Raw genomic sequence first — 20,496 nt, 5'->3', positions numbered from 1 at the left:
TCTTGAGGTTGTTTTTGTGTGTGGTAATCACCTCATGAAATTGTGTCTACCTAGATTCTCTGTGGTAGAGTCATGAATATGTGTGTTAAAATTTTTATGTATGTATTTTTGGGGTATGAGAGAAGAGGTGTTTTTAGAGAGCTATGTAGGTGATTCTTCTGTAACCAGCATGTTGCCTTTAGAACCCAGCAATTAGGAAAACCCCTGGGGGGTGGGATATTTTGCCACAAGAGACTGAACATTTTTTCCCCTTTTTTAGCTTAAATTATTTAGGAAATGACTATTGTTTTTTTCAATCTAGATTTAAAAGGATGTAATTTCAGTTATTAAGTGAATCAACCATTTATTAGGCAAATCATCCATAAGATTGGTCTTTTAGTAGATATAAAATTAGTATAATTAAGTTTCCATATTTTAAAAATTGAATACCAACCAAGTCATTTATTCACTTGGGGTGTTTAGGCCTTTGATTTCCCCTCCCAGGTATCACTGAAACAATCACTCGAGGTTTTGTTTGATTGTTTGTATGCTTGTTTATTTATTTTTGTCTTTTGTCTTCTTAGGGGTGCACCTGTGGCATATGGATGTTCCCAGGATAGGGGTTGAATTGGAGCTGTAGCTGCCAGCCTACACCACGGCCACAGCAATGTGGGATCTGAGCTGCATCTGTGACATCTACCACAGCTCACGGCAACGCCAGATCCATAACCCACTGAGCGAGGCCAGGGATCAAACCCGCGTCCTCATGGATACTAGTCAGGTTTGTTAACCACTGAGCCATGATGGGAACTCCTGTTTGTTTATTTTTAATAACTTGAGTTTTGAATTGTTCTTTTTTCATTTTGGAAAAGGACTTGATATTTCTCAAATTTTAGTTTAAGTTCAGGATTTTACTCAACCTTCAGTTTGAAAAGGAGGAAAGCATTTCACCTCTGATTTACTACGGTGGGGAGCCCTTTCAACATTAAATTTCCTGTACCCCAACAAACTGTCCCTTCGCTTGTCCGTTCTGATTCGTGGAGTATTTTCTTTAATGCTTGGTCCCATCCATTCTAGTTTTCCTGGGGTTGTTTTATCAGTTATGCTTCTTTTCTTTATACATAGTCTCTTTCTCTCTCCTTGTGTCTTTTCCTCCGCTTGTAAACAAAATCTGTTTCCTCACACTAAAATAACCAACCTTTCTCTCTACCTTGCTACTCTTCTGTTTGCCATATCATTTTATCTCTTTGCTTCTCTATTCTGGCCAGTGTTCTTGAAAGATTGACTGTATTTATTGCATCTACATCTTGACCTTTTGCCAGCTGACTTCCACTTTTACCACTTTACTGGAATTCCACTTTCAAGGCATCACCAGTAACTTCTGACTTTTTTGCAGTCTTTCCTAAACTCTCATCCTCTTTAACCTTTTTGGCAGTTAAGTGAGGATGTTGATCACCCTCTCCTTTTTGACATCTCTTCCACTGATGTATATATGACACTTCAGGTTCAGTCTAACTTTTCTGCCTGCCTTGTCTCTTATTTCTTCTCTGCTGAATCACCCTCTTTTTACTACATAAATGAATTTAACATGTTCTTCTGCCTTTGTTGTCCCTCCCACTTTTTGTGCATTCCTTCTTGCTATATTTCAGCTCCAGATGCTAAGATAAAACTATGGGGTATACCCCGGGGGTTTGGGGACCGAGCTCGACCCAGAGGGAGCATACCTGAGGTGGCTAGTGGAAGGGAGAATGAGATGGAGACCCAATGTTGTAGTTAAGAAAAGGTACCCAAATATTAAGGCAAAGGTAGGGATGAAAATGGGAGAGTAAGCAATAAGATTGGTAGTTTGGATGACGGGATATAGGATAGACAAACAGGTCAAGAACATGAATGTGTATCTTCTCCAGATCATTTTGTACCTGAAAGTCTATGCATGTTACCTGCGATCAGTATCCCTTAGTTACACTGGGGCTTTGGCATCAACAATCATTTCTCTGGGGTCGAACTTCAACTTTTCATCTGAAGCCTGCATTAGACTCTCTTAGGAACCAGAGCTCTAGTTCCATCTTCCTCTTAGATGGTTTCACCTAGATATCCAACTGGTACCCCAAATTTAATGTGTCCCGAATTTAATTTATTATCTTTCTCCCAAAATGAACTTCTTTTGGGGGTTCCTAATATATCACTATTCTGTGTTATTCTGGATCAAAAATTCAAAGCCATCTTTGATTCTTTTTTTTAGCCCACATCCAGCAATTTGAAAAGTATTGTCAGTATTCTTTCCATGATGTCTTGTAACTGGCCTCAGCTTTCCTTTCCTTTTACTTCACCCCCTGATTTATTGACTGGCTGCTACCCTACCCTCCAGAGACAGCCCCTTATTTAGTATCCCTTAACCACAGTTCCCTTCATTGCTGCCAGTATAATGTTTCCAAAACTCAATTGCGAATTTAAAAGACATTTTAAACTTCTCACAACATTCCTAGCCAAGGAAAATTGCTATCCCTCTCAGTGTTATTATAGCATTTATGCTTTCTAGCCTGTGTATATACGTGTAGTTATTATATATTAATACATTATGTTATATATTACATGTATATTTCTGTACATGAATTATCAATCCCTATAGATTGTAAGCTCCTTGGAGGGCAGGAACTGTGTCATACCGTGTATCTCTATTCCTTGTATTGACATGCAACAAATACTTATTAAATGGTATTAATTAGCTAACTGGATTGGATCAAATCTGATTCCAGTTAATCCATAGTAGGTGATCTGTGATAGTCATTTTAATTTGATATTAATTTCATTTTCTGTACATTTGTTTTATTCTGAAAAGCTTTTTTATTAAGCTGTGCTGATGGCATAAATGGAACAGTTAACTGGAAGACCAAACAGGCCAACAGTTTTATTATCAGCAGAAAAATGACTGCTGGGAAGAAAGATGGTGAGTTTAGGTTGTAAATCTAAATCCCTTTTGGGGAGTCACTTAAATGTCTGCTTCCAGTACTGCTTTTGCTTTTGCAGTCATGTGTGGATTTTTTTTTTTTTTGATAAGTCAATCTGAAAAAAATCAAATTTTGTTTTCTTCTAAAACTTATGATCCTCTGTGTTCTTAATCCATTATTCTCCAAGTTGTTTTTTTTTTTTTTTCCTTTGCTCTGGTTTTGCCTTTTTTAAAAAAAAACTAAAAATAATTCTTGTTTTTAACCTATCATTGCCCCTTACCCAGTCACTAGCTTGCCACTTATAAAAATTGTCCCAGTGTGGTTATTATAACAATTTATTTCTAACATTGAAAAACATTAAGAAGTACATTTAACATAAATCATTTAAAAACAGTATTTATGTAACCTTAGAAAAATGGTCATAAAATATTTTGCCTAATTGTGGATGATTTTTTTGAATAATTTTTGTTGCAAAACCAAATTGATATGTTTTGCTATTAAATAATTAGATGGCACTTGTTTTCTGTGGAAAAGATGGCCTGACCCTTGGATGATTGATTGTCCTTCTAAATTTTTCTTCCCTATCTTTAATGTGTCCATTAGCAATATGTCAGGACCTTTGAAATAATGCATTTTATATGGGAGAAAAAGACTTACTTAATAACCAAAAGATTAGTTGTTTTAAAAATATTAATTATCATTGTGAGCTTTTTACTTAATATTTCTGGATTATTTGTCTTTACAGTCCCTCTTAAACATCCCTCCCCCCCCCCCCACACACACGCCTGCACATGTGCACGCACACTCTTTTGGCTATATGTGGTCATGAATATTAGCAGGACAGTAGCCTACTTTCCATAACTTTGGGGTAAACATATCTATTAAAATAACAATTTTAAAATATTTTGAAAAGAACAATAATTTTTTGGGGGGTAATAAAATGGCCTTACTGCCAGATAAAAATTTCTAGGTCTCTTGTAGAAGTGATTCCTGTCTTACCTCATGTTCTTTTACATTTCTGAGTTGGGATCACTCCATTTTTTCCCAGTTAGCACCAAATTATTCCCCAGCTGAAATCTTCTATTTCCAGATCTGTTTCATAGTAGGACCAAGGCTCCCAGCATCTCTCCTGCTCTGCTGTCTTTGAAACAAACCCACAAACACCTTTGCTTTTTTAAGGGATTTTTCACCTCTGATATCTATAAGAAAACAGTTTTATAACAGTAACTTCTTATGAAAAGATCACAAACATTTCTTTTAAAAGGCACTAGATGCACTTCATATCAAGCACATTGTTCTCCTGTCAAAGCGCATGGTTCCATAGTCCTGTCCCCAGACTCTTCTTAGATATTCTCAAGGGATTTTTCTCTGTTTCCTTCAAGGGAATCACCCCTGACTACCTCATCTGGCTTGCTTCTTAATCAGGCGGAGAACCTTTAGCTCCTTTGGCACATCCATGATTCCTGTTTTCTAATCTTTCTAGTGATGGCCCAGATGACCCTCAGTGTTGCCATCTGCAGTATACTTTTGTTCTGTCATCTCCCAAGGACCTGAGACCTACCCTGCTTTCCTGCTGTCTCACACGTGGTCACGAAAGACTCTTCCTCTGGACTTTGTACCATTTTGCACTAAGTTGAAGTCTTCCTTTCCCTTTTCTTCAATTTCTTTTCTTTAACTTTGATCCCTTGAACTTCTGTACTCTTTAAGTATATCCCTCTGTTCCTCTTTGATTTGCCATCAGGTAGTCTCTAACCAGCTCTTAAACCCAGTTGAGTCATTTGCTGTGGTGCTTTTCTTAGTGAAATGTACTATTCCAAGGCCTTTAACACAGTGTTCTCAAGAGATACTTATCTCTTCCTATTTCATACTTAATACTTACACAGGAACTCAAACTGATTTTCTCCTTGAAACTTGGGCAATAACTGTAGTTTTCAAAATAGAAATGATCAATACATCTTGAATCTACTGAAATAACCAGTTCAGATGATCATGCGCTCTTATTTCCTCAGTTTCTCCTGAAGTCATTCTTTAGCCACTTCTCCCTTCCAGGTCTCCTCCTCCAGTTTAAATCCTATCATTATAGTTCTGCATTATTAAAGTATCTTATACAGAGAGTAATTCATCAACTGTGTGGTGAGAATTGTTTCTAGTAGCTTAATAGAAAGAAGATTGAAAATGTTCTCTCCGATATCAAATGTTCTGCGAAGTATTCTTAACCATGAAATTCAGCCTTCTCTTTTTGACAATTTCAAGAGAGCACAAAATGTTATAAGAGCATTTACATAGTAAAATAACTTTAGCAATTATATTTTTATGTAACTTTCTTTGAAAATAACATTCCAATTCTTAACTTTAGCAGTGGGTTGGTGCCTCTTCTGTAAATAGGATTTTGAGGCATTTGGAATGTCAACATTTGTGGCATCATACTACCTTGACATGTGTTAATTGATCACAAAAATCATAAGGAGCACTCTGAGCATGAATTCCCTTCTCTTTTTACTGGGGTGGGGATAGAGGAATTTAAAATTTACCTCTAGAATAATATAAATAAAAAGAGAATAAGCCTTCATATTACTTAGTTATCTAGTTCACTTAGATAAACATCTTCATATGCTCCTTCCTTGCTTACTGAGTTCTCAAGTGGGTCAGCCATAGGTTTACTGATAAACTTCTATTGCTTTTTTTCCCCAAGAAATAAAGAGAAAGTCAAAATAATCATCATGTTCTAATTTCCTGATTATTTTCAACTTAAACATTAAACTTTAATTGGACATTCATGGGAATGAAGTAATATGTACTCTGAACAATTTGATAGAATTGTCTTCTGCCACCTTAAAGAAGGCTCCTTCCTAGTTTACTGACTGATAGTCAAGGGAGTGCATGGCTCGAAGATACAAATATCTCTCTAGATAACTTCTTTTCCTCTATGGTTGGAAAGGAACAGGAAGTGCCCCTGAAGCTGAAAATATGCATTCTTCTTTGCTTCTGAAAGGTAGCAAAGTGAGGAAGGAAGATCATAAAGTTTCAGTACTTCAAAAGATGACCTATCAGAGCTGATAGGTCTGGTCATGAAGGCTGAAATGTCTCCTTCTAAAATTTCGGTTTGTTTCTTTCTTTAAACAAAAGAAACTTCAGGTTGATGTTTTTCTTGAAATTGTGATTGTTAACTTCTTCCAGTAGTGCATGTAATTAGAAATGATAGATTATTTGGTCAAACTCTACTTTATCATAAAAAGGAGATAGAATTATGAAAGTTACAGTGTTAGAAAACAAAATGAGTTTTTTCAGTGGTGGGTTGTAATAATCTAATGGACAGCTACCAAATTATAACTTTATGTTATTCAATCAACAAAATTCATGACACCCCTGGTTCAAGTCCTGGCTCTTCCTCTTACTAGTCCTGGAGGCTTGAACTTGTCACTCAGTTTCTCTGAGTTCAGTTTTGTTATCTATGAAACAAATGACTTAACTCTCCTGGGGAACAAATGCATGCCAACTCCAGTTGGTATTATCTGTCAGGCTTGAGTAGAATGCTGAGGCCTTGTCCAAGCAGGAAGTAATGCAATGACCTTAGCAGAGAAAATTATTTGGCATGCCCCAACAGGATGACATCTAAAGCCCTTTTCAGTTGCAGCATTCTCTGAGACTGAATTTATTGATTACCAATTAAAAATGGTTTGCAACCACTTTCCAACTGACATTTAAGAAAAAGCCAACAAAACAAAACAAACACATGTGATCATTCTATGGAAAAATCAAAATATTTAACTCCAGTTTAGAAAAACAGTTTTAGTAGGTGGCTTCAGTTTGGGGGTTGGAGGGGACCTCATGAAGAAATTGTCCTGCTTTTTGTAGAAAAGATCAAGTGGTGGTTTCTTTTCTACGTCAAGTAAAGAAAAGTAGTCCTATCTCTTAGAGAAATGAAGTTTTAAAAGGCAATTTAATGCTTCCCCATGATGAATTCTACAGCCCAGGCGTGGACTGTCTGTGACTGAAATAAAAACAATAGCTGACCATGGCCAAGTGAATGGCCTTCAGTACTTTGATGTTGAGTAAACTCAACGGTGAAGGGCAGCCTGCTGAGAAGATTTTTTGATTCTAAGCCAAGATTTATAAAGCTGAACTGATAAAAACGCAAGGTGAATTTTCATGAGGGGAAAAAAACCAAAACAAAACAGGTTGTATACCTGGCTAGATATTGATGCCTCTCAAAATATTTTTCTACAGACATTATCTTGTTTAGTAATTAAATTTCAATTAGGCTATAGAAACAACACATTGAAAAGTAAATTAGGAAGGAAACCCTAAATGGCTCTGAAAACCCTGAAATGAGTTCTCTTGATGCAGACATAGCAAATGGGATTCATTTCTTATAATCAATTCTGATTAATCGGTAGTAGGTTCTTGGAGTATTGTGTATACAGGGGCTCTGAGCCTCTTAAAGAGATTTTTAGCTATTAAAACTTTTAAAGAAAAGGCAATTCTTATTTTTTTGTCAGTATTTATAGTTTTTAATTATCAGAGATTATTATATAGTAAAATAAGTTTTCAGCAATTGTATTTTTGGTGTAATATTCTTTTTAATAATATTCCAGTTCTTAACTTTAGCAGAGAAACAGTGTCTCTTCTGTAAATAGGATTTTGAGGAATTGTGATATCTAATTGCTTAGACAAAAGTTTATTTTAAAAGCTGTACCAGATAAGTAGCTATTCAGTATTTTCTTTGTATCTGAAGCAGATTTAAAAATCTTATTCATCATTCTTATCCAAGTTTTTTTTTTCAGATAATACTCACTATTAAAGCAATGAAATACTGTGAACAGTTGGAAAATATGCACTATCTTGTTTTAACAGATTTGCACTCGGTTAAAGCACCCTTGTCGTGCTTCCCAATGAGTAGCTTACATCTTAAAACTCTCTGAACATGAGAGGCAAATTACCAAATTGAAATGCTTTTAGAAATAAGCTTCAATTTCTTAATAAATTACTTACTTTAGTGCATTATAGTCTTAGGCTGATATTTAGCTATTGCTAAGGTTAATAGATCACTTAATAGATCTCTTTAAATTACACAGTATATTTCCCAGATGTCAAATGTGTAAGAAATTATTTTACACAACACATTAAGTCCTAACATGTGGTTTGAATTAAGACTTTCTGTGTACACTTATTTATTTCTGAATGCATTTAATACATAGAGTTTATGCTGTGCCATCTCCTCAAATAGTGGCTGTCTCCCAATTATAGTAAGATCATCTTTTCAGGAGTATACTGTGTCAACTAAGAATCAGGCAGTATGCCACAAAAGAGCCTCTGGGTAGCCAAAATAGATGTGGCAAATGCAGGCTCCTGTTTTTCACATCTTAGCAGAGACCTCCGTGCGTTAAGACAGTACAAATTTGTTCTTTAACTCGCAGTCCCACCTCATTTGGTAGTATGGTTTCTAAACCTGCAGCAGATTAATAGCAGCAAATTAGAAGGGATGGAGAAGCTGTTAGAGGAAACACACTGATAGCAATGAGAAATGACAGCTGACAACTTGTCTATGGATGAGGAAACAGAAAATCTATAAAACACACAACCTTAAAAAGCATTAGCAGACGGTGACCCACTAGCGCTCCTGTGATTGGTAAATGACAAGGCAACCAAACAGTCCATAAGGGTGTCATTGTATAATAGAGCAGAGTGAAATAATTGATGTGCCAAATGATGATCTTATACCATAATGAAAAAGGATCGACCACCAAGTGCTTTAGAAAACTCAGCTCTTTAAAATGTTTCCTTCCTATCAACTGTTTAAAATATGCTATAAACTGATATTTTTACTGTTTTTTCTTAAGCCACAAAAAATAGAGAATATGATATGTGGACCTTTTAAGGTGATTAATTTCTTAATAAAGCATCTATGAACAAGAGATACACATGAAAGATATCTAATAAAGGTCACCTTGACATGAATATTGACAATACTTTATGACTTCTTAAAGATTTCAGCGGAGAGACAGCTTTAATCTAGCTGAGACTTGCAGCCAGTTTATCTTTATAGTCATGTACTTATTCTTGTTGGTGTAGAGGAGGGACTTTTTGTGTGCTTGTGCGTGTGCCTATGCCATTAAAAATAATCATTGTGATAATTGCGAAGTGACATGCTGTAGAGTCACTAGCAATGCACCACCATATTCCTTTCAAAATTTGATATTTAATAAATATATCCAGATTTTCTTTTGTTTTTAAGTAATTGTAAATAAGCACACAAATGTGCCCCCTCATATTTTTAGTTCATTGTTGCTCCCATAGGGAGAAAATTTCAAATGGACTATTAATAAAGGGAGACAGAATGCTATTTAGCTAGCATGAGGTCCCACTTTATTGCTGCTACCATCACCGTCTGTTACTTGGTTCTTGGCTCTCTGCTGTTGCATAATATACATTGTTGAAATGGTTTGTAGTTTCGAGACCTTATGACTAAAACATACAGAGAACGGTTTTATGAAAAGATTTTGGTAGCACGTTAACAAGGGATATTGGAGCTGCAAGTAGGGAGGGTGAAATATTACCCCGGCCACTTGCCCACATGCACTTTTGATCTTCTCAACTCACATATGTAATTTTTCCTTAAACCATTCCATTATTTATGACTACCTGTCTTCAGTTTTTAATCTTTGCAAATCTAGCTACCCTTGTGGCTTGAAGATGATGTTTTTGACCCCCTGTGGGTTGGACTTTTGGCTTAATTGTTTTGCCCATTAATGGTGATGGATTTGCATGGATTTAGCCACACACTGGTTTCCAGTTTCATTTGTATCCAGTGGCATGTGTTTGCAGAGGTAATGGATTTGCAGCCGTAGACAATTGCAGAGCCATGCGATACAGAGAGCGGCCAGACCCTGTGACCTCAGCTTGATTAGCATGGCACTGTATGCTTGTATATTTCAGATAATGTTCAGAGATTGTTCAAGGATGTATAACTCAGAGATTCTTAGAGTGTTTACATAGGATTTTCAAGACTTGCTTTTAGGGAAAACAATATGCTTCATTCTTACTGTTTGTGAGTACTGCCTAGACATGTGTGAGTGCAACATGTGTTCACTGTTTAGTAACAGTATTTGTTGGTATTAGCACATACTCTATCAGTATTATTTATATAGCTCATATTTGGAAAAAGAACCTATAACTTTGAATTCTATGTGTCATTTGTTGTTTCCAAAAGGAAGCTAGGTGTAAATGCTGCCCAAATAGCCTCTGTTGAAGAGCTATTTGTTTTGCAAGTGACAAATGGGAAAGATAAGGTAAAGGGGGCACTTCTCTAAAATATTGTATGGGTGCCTATAATTTAAACTGATACCACAGAAAGGAAGTATTATTTTCACAAACAAAACATAGTGGCTTAGTCATTTTCCATTTCTAGATGATGAATGTGTCGTACATCTGTATCATGTTTTCTCAAAGTGAATGGCATACTATACTTAAAGTGAAGCAGGCTTTACTGCAGAGTTGCCAAGGTAACTGACCAGCAAGTATGCAGGTCAGCAGATTGCAGAAAGGCAATTGAGTACACTGAATAAGGAAATGTGTATGTCATCTTCAAACCCAGGAGGGCCATGGTATATTGTGGCTTGGCTCTGGAGATTGTAGGAATTTTTTTTTTTAATGAAAGCAGAAAGTAAGATGTTCTGTGCTAGTCCTTGAAGTGAGGTGCTAAGCAGTGACAGGTACCCTTCTTTGGTTCATTTCAGGCTCTGCCATGGGCCATACAGAAAATAGAAATTATTCCAATATTATTTAATATGAACAACCTTTCTTTTTGATTTATAAGCCATCTTTTACCATCTTACGGAAGCAAAAACTAAGGGAGACTGCTAGTAGTTTATAATATAAATGGAGGATGGTAACCCAAAAACGGCTACACACATATGAGAATTAATTTAAAGTTACAAAACTGAAATTGAAGTGTTATATATATTTACTACACAAACATGAGAACTGTTCCCCTACAGTGCTTTGTATTAGAATGTGTTCATCCATTCAACAGGCATTTATCAAATTCTTCACATATGCCAGACACCTTTCAGCTGCGGAGAAAACAACAAAGGTTCAGTGCTGGACTCCAAGGTGTTTTTAATCTCTAGAAAGAATAAATTAGATAAACTCTGAAGGGATTTCTTTAGATTATGCACAATATTCCTGTACTTTGGATGTAGGATTGTGATCTAGAATTAAAACACCTTTCTGTTTAGAATGAAGTAACTTCTCAGCAAGAGTTCACAGCTCTCCCAAATTTGACTCTTCTTCTGAGTTTTCCCTCCCGTAACTCACATATACTCCTGGATCTGGCATCACTGGCTTAGCTCCCTTTCTTGAAAGAGCCGCACAGTTCCCCACGATGGTTCCAGATTTCATCACTGGAATTGCCCGTCTCTGAGTTTCAGAATCTTGCTAGTACTTTGAAAGCCGTATTGAATTCTCCTTCTTACATAAACCTTTTCCAGATCTCCTCAGCCTCCATTGCTCCTCACCATCTTTCTGAGTATTGCCAGAACAGTTTGTCTCTGAAGCCATACCTAGTTAGGTGGGCGCTGGGCTCCCAAGCCAGATGGTGAACTCAGGAAAGGCATGGGTTGGGTCTCTTTCATCTTCGCATTCTCCATGGCACCTAGCATTCAACAGATGCCATGGAATCCAGCTGGTGAATCTCCAGTCTCATCCTCACTGTTTTTCTATGATTCATTCATTCTTGTTTTGTTGGAATGAGACCATTTTCACAGGTGAGTGAGTTGTTCTTGGGTAGGGGTTGGGTACTTTAAATGCCATGGGAAGACTGGCTTAAGAATGCTGGTTCAAAACAAGTCAGGAAAGAACGAGTTTACCTACATACCTGGTTTAAAGCTAACTTGCCGCTTCTTTCCCTGTGTTACATAGCCTTTGAAGTTGTTTTTAGTAGTAAAGCTATGGGTACATGAAGCTACAAGCCAAATATTTTAGTTTAGTTCCTTATTTTTGGCAGCCATCCACAGAACTGAACTGCAGGGACACGTTTTTACAGATAAAAAAACGTTTTGTGGGAGTTCCTATTTTTATGCTGAAAAATTTACTGTCAGTGATTTTGCCATCCAGGGCTTTTAGTTAGTTGTGAGCCCGGAGTGAGCAGCCTTGGGTTCTTAAGGTTAATTACTACATTTGCAAATCCATCAGTGACTAAGAGAAAGAACTTGCCTGATAGAGTTTATCTGTTTAAAAATTGCAGCCATAGCCAAGCAGGAAGATAGAAAACCAAAGGATTGTAGAGGTGACAAGGGTAATGGCAGTGATGTGTTGGTGGAGATGATGATAGCAGAGGAAAAAAAAATGATAAGTTGAAGCTAATCAAACCAATTTGATCATTTTAATGTACTCACATCATCATATATCTTAAGTAACCAGTAAATCATGAAATCTGCCCCATTTCACTTAAAGAAATGATTTGCACTGAATTTTACTATGTAATTATTATTGCTTATTTAGGAGGTAGCATAATAGACTAGATTATATGTGTGAATTATTAAATGTCAAGATCAGGTAAAGTGGAATTAATCATTTCTAGGAGAGAGATGAGGAATAATACTCGAAGAGTATCCAATGCATTTTTATAAGTCTGTATGAAAATCCCCTTACATGTAGCAATGGTGTTATGTAGTCTGATATGCTTTGTCTAGCAAACAATACAGTGGAGATTTTTACCATTTAAAAATTACTCTTTGTACTTTGTTTCGAAAAGAGGGAAAAAATTGTATAGTTGCTCAGTTCTCATGATAGATTTTGTCGGTAATAATCTCTGTGAAACTACCAAAAAGATATTACGGGTGTCTATTATTTAATATAATTTAAAGTAGTAAATGTGCCTAATTCTGATAACATGGCATTTGAAAAGTCTGTAAACACCCCAAGTTGAGAGATGTTCTATGTTTTGTCCTAAAACCATTCCCCTTTAAAACAAACTTCTTAACAGTGTCTTGCATGTTGCTTCAGTTTTCCCAGAATGTTCTACATAGTGAAGCCTTCTCTACTGTGTAAGTGAAGTATCAGAAGCAAACCTCATTATTTGTCTATCTCTTATCTTCCTTCTTTGTTTTCAGTGTACACTATTTTCTCCAAGGTGCACTCTGATCGGAATGTCTACCCATCTGCAGGTGTCCTCTTTGTTCATGTTTTGGAAAGAGAGTATTTTAAAGGGGAATTTCCACCTTACCCAAAACCAGGTATGTCGTTGGTGGGAGAAAAAAAAAGTAGTTGATTTACTAAATTTTCCTTTGGGTTCAGCATGCATAATCTAGATGATATATAACCAGATATTATTAACATTATTTGAAATGGTTTAGATATGTGATAAATTGGTTGTTGTAGGATAGTTCCCATTTTAAGATTAGAAATTTAATTATGGAAGGAAATAATTCATTTTTGAATTTTAAAGAAAGCACATTTTTGATTTTCTAGTCTTGAGTTTTGTGCTTCTTACAAATGATTTACCTACATTCTCAAAGAAATAGTTATAACTGTACAATTAATGATTTTCTATATTAAGTCTTAGAGTCATACACAGTACATTGATTTTTGGAAAATGATACATATTGTAGAAGAGAATGAAATATGATATTAAAGAGTTCTCTAGCTTTTGCAATATGATATAATTTTATATAATTTCATAGTAATATAATGGAGATTAATTTTTCTTCAAAGTAATACCAACTATGAAGTCTTATTTAATTTAATATTGGTTTAAATTATATTATGTTGGATTGTCTCAAATGCCATCAAATTAATGAAGATACAGAAAGAATAGCAGAGAAAATATGTTATTATGTTTCTTATTTAAGTAACAAATAAAAATGAATTTCCTGAAAATCATAGCATTAAAATTAGTATAAATACTATTTTTATGGATTATATAATAAATAGAATACCTGAAAATACTCATAAAATATAAGTTAAGCATGTTCTTACCAGCATTTTTTTTTTAAAGGCAGTCTTTTCATCAGTTATTTAAAAAATGATTTCTCATGAGGCATTCTGTGTTTGCAAAACTCGATAGCTAAACCTTTTGAGCAGCAGCTTTAACATATAGTTGAGAGAAGAAGAAAACATGTAATTAAGAGTATAGTTTCTGGGGTTGGCCAAGATTAAATCCTAGTTTTACCACTTAATATGACCATGAAGAATTAACATGGAAAATTACACGTTTCATCAATAAAATTAGGGCTAATAGTAGAACTACTTTTGTTGGTATGTTTGAAAATCAGATGCAGTAGTGCCTGTAGAGTCCAGGCACAAAAGGGCCAGGCACACACCAATACTACTGTTTATTATTAATGTCATATTATTACACTTCTTTTGGATTTGTAATACCATCTTTTCCAGCTCATCCTCTAGTGTTTTAAAATTACGTAATTTTGTTTTGATGGTACTTTTGTAATTTGGAGACATCCCTTAAGATTTGTTTGATAGTGGTTCAGAGTTTCATGAAAGCTAGTTATTTCATTGGCAGAACTTTTCCACTGCTATGTGACCAAAAAAGAAAAAAAGAAAGAAAGAAAGAAAAAAAGAAAAATTTCCCCAAAATTGTATGAATATGCTTTTTTTGCTGCATCAGATCCCTTAGACAAACTAAACAATCAAAAAGATCATTTCTTTTCATGATGTCCTAATCTAAATTTCCACATGGATTTTTTTTTTTTGATGTGTATTTAATTTGCTACAAATGTAAGAAAAAACATTTGTGTGTGTGTGTGTCTTTTCTAGGGTCGCACTCATGGCATATAGAGCTTCTCAGGCTAGTGGTCTAATCCAAGCTGTAGCCACCAGCCTATGCCAGAGCCACAGCAACTTAGGATCCAAGCTGCATCTGCGACCTACACCACAGCTCATAGCAACACCGGATCCTTAACCCACTGAGTGAGGCAAGGGATTAAACCTGCCACCTCATGGTTCCTAGTCAGATTTGTTAACCATGGAGCCACGACGGGAACTCCAAGAAAAAAATTTTTAGATAGACTTTTTTATTGAAACTATAAAAGCAACATATGAAATTAACTGTAGTAATTACACCTTACTTCTGTGTTTCTTACCTAGGTGAGATAAGTAATGATCCAATAACATTTAATACAAATTTAATGGGTTACCCAGACCGTCCTGGATGGCTTCGATATATCCAAAGGACACCTTATAGTGATGGAGTTCTATATGGGTCTCCAACAGCTGAAAATGTGGGGAAACCAACAATCATTGAGGTAATTTACTTAGAGCAAAATTGTGTATATATATTTTTCTTTTTGTAATTTGTGTTTCACATGTTGTAACTAAAATTACATGGCCAGAAAAACAAAAAAAGGGAGTTCCCATTGTGGCTCAGTGGTAATGAATCTGACTAGTATCCATGTGGGTGTGGGTTCATTCCCTGGCCCAGCTCAGTGGGTTAAGGATCTGACATTGCTGTGAGCTGCAGTGAGGTCGCAGACATGGCTCAGATCTGGTGTTGCTATGTCTGTGGCGTAGGCCAGCACCTGCAGCTCTGATTTGACCCCTAGCTTAGGAACGTCCTTATGCCACGGTTGCAGCCCTAAACAAAAAAAAAAAAAAAAAAAATTACCTGGCAGTGTTTTTCAGTATTCTATCCTTGGAAACATACCCAGTAACATTTGCAAATGTACCATTCCTTTACATTCATTTACAGAGTTTTTTGTTTCAGCTTTTATATAAAAAGGGACAGTCTAAATTAGTGAAAAAAATTAAAAGACATTAAAAAATGGATTGTTATGAATTCTACTTAATAAAATGAATATAAACTTAAAACACTTATTTCCCCCACATTCCAGTTTCAAAATTATGTTCATTTGAATACAGTCATTAAGCAGATAACTTATGACCCCCTACTGTGTGCTAAGCATTATGAAAGGTGCCAGTGGTAGAAAGATGAATAGTGGCTGTGTCCTGCCGTGCCTTACAATTCAGAGGTTGAAGCACTAGAATGGAAACTCAGACTTAGCCAACACTGACATAACTGTTATAATAAGAAGGTGCTTTTGATGCAGAATTGTAAGAGAGTAAATAAGAATCTACAGAGTAGAAGGAAGACTATTTTAGGCAGAAGATACAACACATCAAAATCTTGGAGGCATAAACAAATCCTCATGGTCTTAGAGAACTACAAGTGTGACTGGAAGACAGGATGTACTCCAGAGGGCACATGATGGGAATGGAGGCTTGATGTTGGGGGCAGGGGAGCAGATCTTTCAGGGCTCTGTGAGCCATGATGATAGGTTTGATCTTTATTTTGGAAGTCATAGTGGTGTTATAATTAATCAGACTTTTACTAGTATCTAATATCATGTCTAGACAGTATTAGAAATTCAAAACAATAACAAAAACAATGATGATATTGAAACTTTAATGAGAATTAATATATTACTTTAATGAATGGCTATAAAAGCTAAAAGTGTTTTACTCTTTGCTATACCTAACAAAAGCAGAATTATAATGGAAATTAATGGCAGGAGAGTCCTTCTGTAGTTTTAAGCCCAGTTGCCTTCTAATTTAAATTAGAGTTTAACTCTTCAATTCCATAAGGACTTCCTGGTAATGATCAGGGCACTAGCATAGGAACTGCTAGTGGAATTGCCAGGAGTTTGTACAGGTCCTGGGTGGCATGTTTTCTGCCTGGACAGATTGTCAGAGGAGTACCTGCTTTGGATTTTTCCCCAGTTTTAATCAGCCATGGGCCATGGATATGAGTTTTCATGTTAGCCAAAAGAAGAAAGTGTTTCTTCATTTGAACTGGAGTTTGTATTAACATGACTTTTCAATAATTTCTACCTATAAATCTGCTTTCTTAAGGCAGTGTAGATATAAAATAGAGATATATGTAGGTAGATACAAGAAAAAGTTTATTTTGAATTATTGCCAAAATTATTTTTTAAATATTCATTAAAGTTATAAAATAAATGTGTAAATGTATGAAACCACATTGATGTATTAAAAAAGAAAAACAGCACAATTACCTTGATAGACACAGAGAAAGCATTTAATAAAATCCAACACCTATTATTAATAAGAAAAAATAAATCTTAGCAAACTAGAAATAGAACTGAACTTCTTAATGATTTCTTTTTTTTGGCCACAGCATGCAATGGCTTGATGTGGGATCTCAGTTCCCAGACCAGGATTGAAACTGGACTGCAGCGGTGAAAGTGGCCAGTCCTAACCGCTAGACCACCAGGGAACTCTCAGCACTGAACTTCTTAATATGATAGGTTATTTACCAAAAGTAATAGCAAACATCCATCATTTTTTTGATGGGAAAACACTAGAGGAATTCCATTTAAATTCAGAAACAAAACAAGAACAACCCCTCTATCAAATCTATCACAGAATATATTAGAAGTCCTATCCAGTGCAGTAAAGAAAGAAAAAGAAATACCTAAGTATTTGAAAGGAAGAAATGAAATAGTCAACGATGTAAAGAGTCTATAGGCTATTAGAATATTAAGAAAGTCTAGGTGGAGTTCCCATTGTGGCTCTGGACAAACCCAACTAGCACCCATGAGGATGTGGGTTCGATCCCTGGCTTCACTCAGTGGGTTAAGGATCCAGCATTGCCATGAGCTGTGGTGTAAGCTGCAGATGCAGCTCGGATTCTGCATTACTGTGGCTGTGGTGTAGACCCGCAGCTTCAGCTCCAATTCAACTCTGAGCCTGGAACTTCCATATGCCACATTTGTGGCCCTGAAAAAAAAAAAAAAGAAAGCCTAGCAGTAAGCTACAGGATCAATGTAAAAAATGCAGTTACATTTCTACACAAGAATAGCAAGTATTGAGAAAATACATATTTTTAAAAGCTACTATTTTTAATAGCAACAAAAATTATAATGTACTTGAAATGAATCTAATATCAAAGAATTCCTATATAAATAGTTCATTCAGGGATAGGAAGATTCAAAATCATGAAGGCATTACTTTCATGATCTGTGGATTTAACATAATTCCAATATAAATCTCAACAGGTTATTTCATAAAGGTTGGCAAGTAATCCTAAAATTTATAAAGAAGATAATGGCTAAGAAAAATTAAGGTGCTCTTAAAGAAGAAAAAAAGCAGGGAAGGTTTCTTTCCTTTCCAGAAAAGATTTATTATAAATCTGTAGTAATTTTTTTTTTTTTTTTTTTTTTTTGTCTTTTTGCCTTTTCTAGGCCTGCTCCCACGGCATATGGAGGTTCCTAGGCTAGGGGTCCAATTGGAACTGTAGCTCCTGGCCTACACCAGAGTCATAGTAATGCAGGATCTGAGCCAGGTCTGCGACCTACACCACAGCTCATAGCAACACCAGATCCTTAACCCACTGAACAAGGCCAGGGATCAGAACCCGCAACCTCATGTTTCCTAGTCAGATTCGTTAACCACTGAGCCACAATGGGAACTCCATTCTGTAGTAATTAATCATAAGGTTGTATTGATAGAGGAATAGAGAAATTAACCAATGGATAAAATAGCCCAGAAACCGATCCATACACCTAAAGAACAATGACATATGTCTAAAGAGATGGTTCCAAAGATCATAGATTAGGCAAAAGGTGGTCTATTTATTGACTGGTGCTCAACCATATGGCAACCATAAAATTAGATTCTTACTTCACAGGAAATACAAAATTCAATTCTAGGTAGGTTAAGGATTTAGCAAAATTTTAAACTATTATATAAAAATGTAGAGGAGTATCTAAGTTTGAGCCTAGAGAAGGATATCTTAAATAATTCCTAAATATTTTTTATTTAAAAGAAAAGATTTGTGAACTTCGGCTCATCAAAAGAAAACATTAAAAAGACTACTCACAAGCCAGAAGATGATATTTTAAATATATGAGGCTGACTAATGAGAAGTATATAAAATATAACAAAGGACTCCTACAATTTCAAAAAGAAAAAGACATGGACAGACCTTTCACTAAAGAGGAGACCAAAATGCTATTTAAGTATAGAAGCTTACACTCATCAGTAGGAAGAATATTCAAATTAATACCACATTGAGAATTTTACCTTCAGTAAAGTCCATCTCAGTGTTTGTGGAAATTAGCATAACCACTTTGGAAAACTCAATATTTCACAAAGCTGAGTATCAGTTGTACCCTTCAGTCCCACTTCTAGGAATACATCTAAAAGAAAAACCTGCAAATATCCACCCAAAGGCAATGCACTGTGGTGTTCATTGAGCAATGTTTGTGTAGCAAAACACTGGAAACCCACAAAGCCATTGAGACCCATAAGTCCATCAGCAAGAGACTGGATAAATAAATGGTGGAGCATTCACACACTGAACATTTACGGCAACGATGAGCTTAAGCTTGCCTGGCAACACGAATAAATGTTTTTAACCTCATGTTGAATAAAAATACGAGTTCCAGAAGACTGCAAACAGTTTACCATTTTTATGGTGCTCAAAACCCAGCAAACTGAACAATGTGTTTTAAGCATGCATGTGTTTATAATAAAACTATGTTTTAAATGAAAGGGATCATAAAGATAAAATCCAAAGTGGCTGTTCTGGTTGAGAGAGGCAAGGGGGTAGGATAGGAGAGAAACACATGTGCTGAGTAAGGACTCAATGGTTTATTATACCTTACTACCAACATATAATATTGTGGATATGTATCAGATAATATACTAAAACGATGGTTAAAAACTTAGCCTATCTTTCACCTAACACAAATAGTGATTATCTATAAATAACTCATTTCTACATCCAAATACAATATTTTCAGTATTTAAAAATATTCCAGGGAGTTTCCATCATGGCTCAGACGTAACAAATCTGGCTAGTATCCAGGAAGTTGTGGGTTCGATCCCTGGCCTTGCTCAGTGGGTTAAGGATCTGACATTGCTGTGAGCTGTGGTGTAGGTTGCAGACAAGGCTTGGATCCTGCATTATTGTGGTGGTGGCATAAGCTGGCAGCTACAGCTCTGATTAGACCCTTAGCCTGGGAACTTCCATATGCTCTGGCTACAGCCCTAAAAAAGACAAAAAAAAAAAAATTCCATTAGTTATATAGTCATAAGATTTTGCACATCTTAGACTAATATTGAATTATATAAGTTCAATAATTACTTTATTCAGTAGATATTTATTAAGCATCTAAAATAGACCGGCTACTGTTTTAGAAATAGGGGATCAAAAAAGTGCACACATGCATAGTATTTGCTATGAAGGCCTTCCCATCATCATAATAAGTAAAATTTGATTGGGGATATTATAGTGTTTAAATATCTCATTAGATGTGAGAGAAGGATTGCATTCTATTATAGCTGTTAAAATTAAACATTAAATATAAAATCAGATAATAAAATTCTTCCTCCTGATTTATGAAGTGTTCTTCACTCTCTTGTGTAGCCTGTGATTTAAAAATAAAACTTATTAGAATTTATGAAATTTACAATAATTAAATTTGTGGTAATTGTTGGAATGCTAGCCATAAAAATATTACCATTAATTTGAAAATGTCTAATCTTTCTGAATATTAGCTTTGAGATATTGTAACAAACAGTGTCTAGTTTT

The 20,496-nt window shown here is 35.5% G+C and overlaps 1 protein-coding gene across 8 annotated transcripts in view; it reads left to right on the top strand.

Moving 5' to 3' along the window:
* Positions 1-20,496, top strand: part of SGCE (sarcoglycan, epsilon) — a 71,191-nt gene that overhangs the window by 13,540 nt on the left and 37,155 nt on the right. For 4 of the 8 annotated variants that reach the window (XM_021101974.1, XM_021101976.1, XM_021101973.1 and 1 more), the window contains exons 2-4: positions 2,819-2,926; positions 13,040-13,162; positions 15,030-15,187. In XM_021101974.1, coding sequence (XP_020957633.1) covers positions 2,819-2,926; positions 13,040-13,162; positions 15,030-15,187 — 389 coding nt within the window. The remainder of the gene's footprint in view (positions 1-2,818; positions 2,927-13,039; positions 13,163-15,029; positions 15,188-20,496) is intronic. The other 4 variants (XM_021101978.1, XM_021101979.1, XM_021101977.1 and 1 more) reach the window with 1 other exon arrangement.

Source organism: Sus scrofa, chromosome 9 (genome assembly GCF_000003025.6).
Source record: "Sus scrofa isolate TJ Tabasco breed Duroc chromosome 9, Sscrofa11.1, whole genome shotgun sequence".
Taxonomy (NCBI): Eukaryota; Metazoa; Chordata; class Mammalia; order Artiodactyla; family Suidae; genus Sus; species Sus scrofa.
Note: the sequence above shows the minus strand (reverse complement) of the source record. Positions and strands in the feature narration are given on the sequence as shown.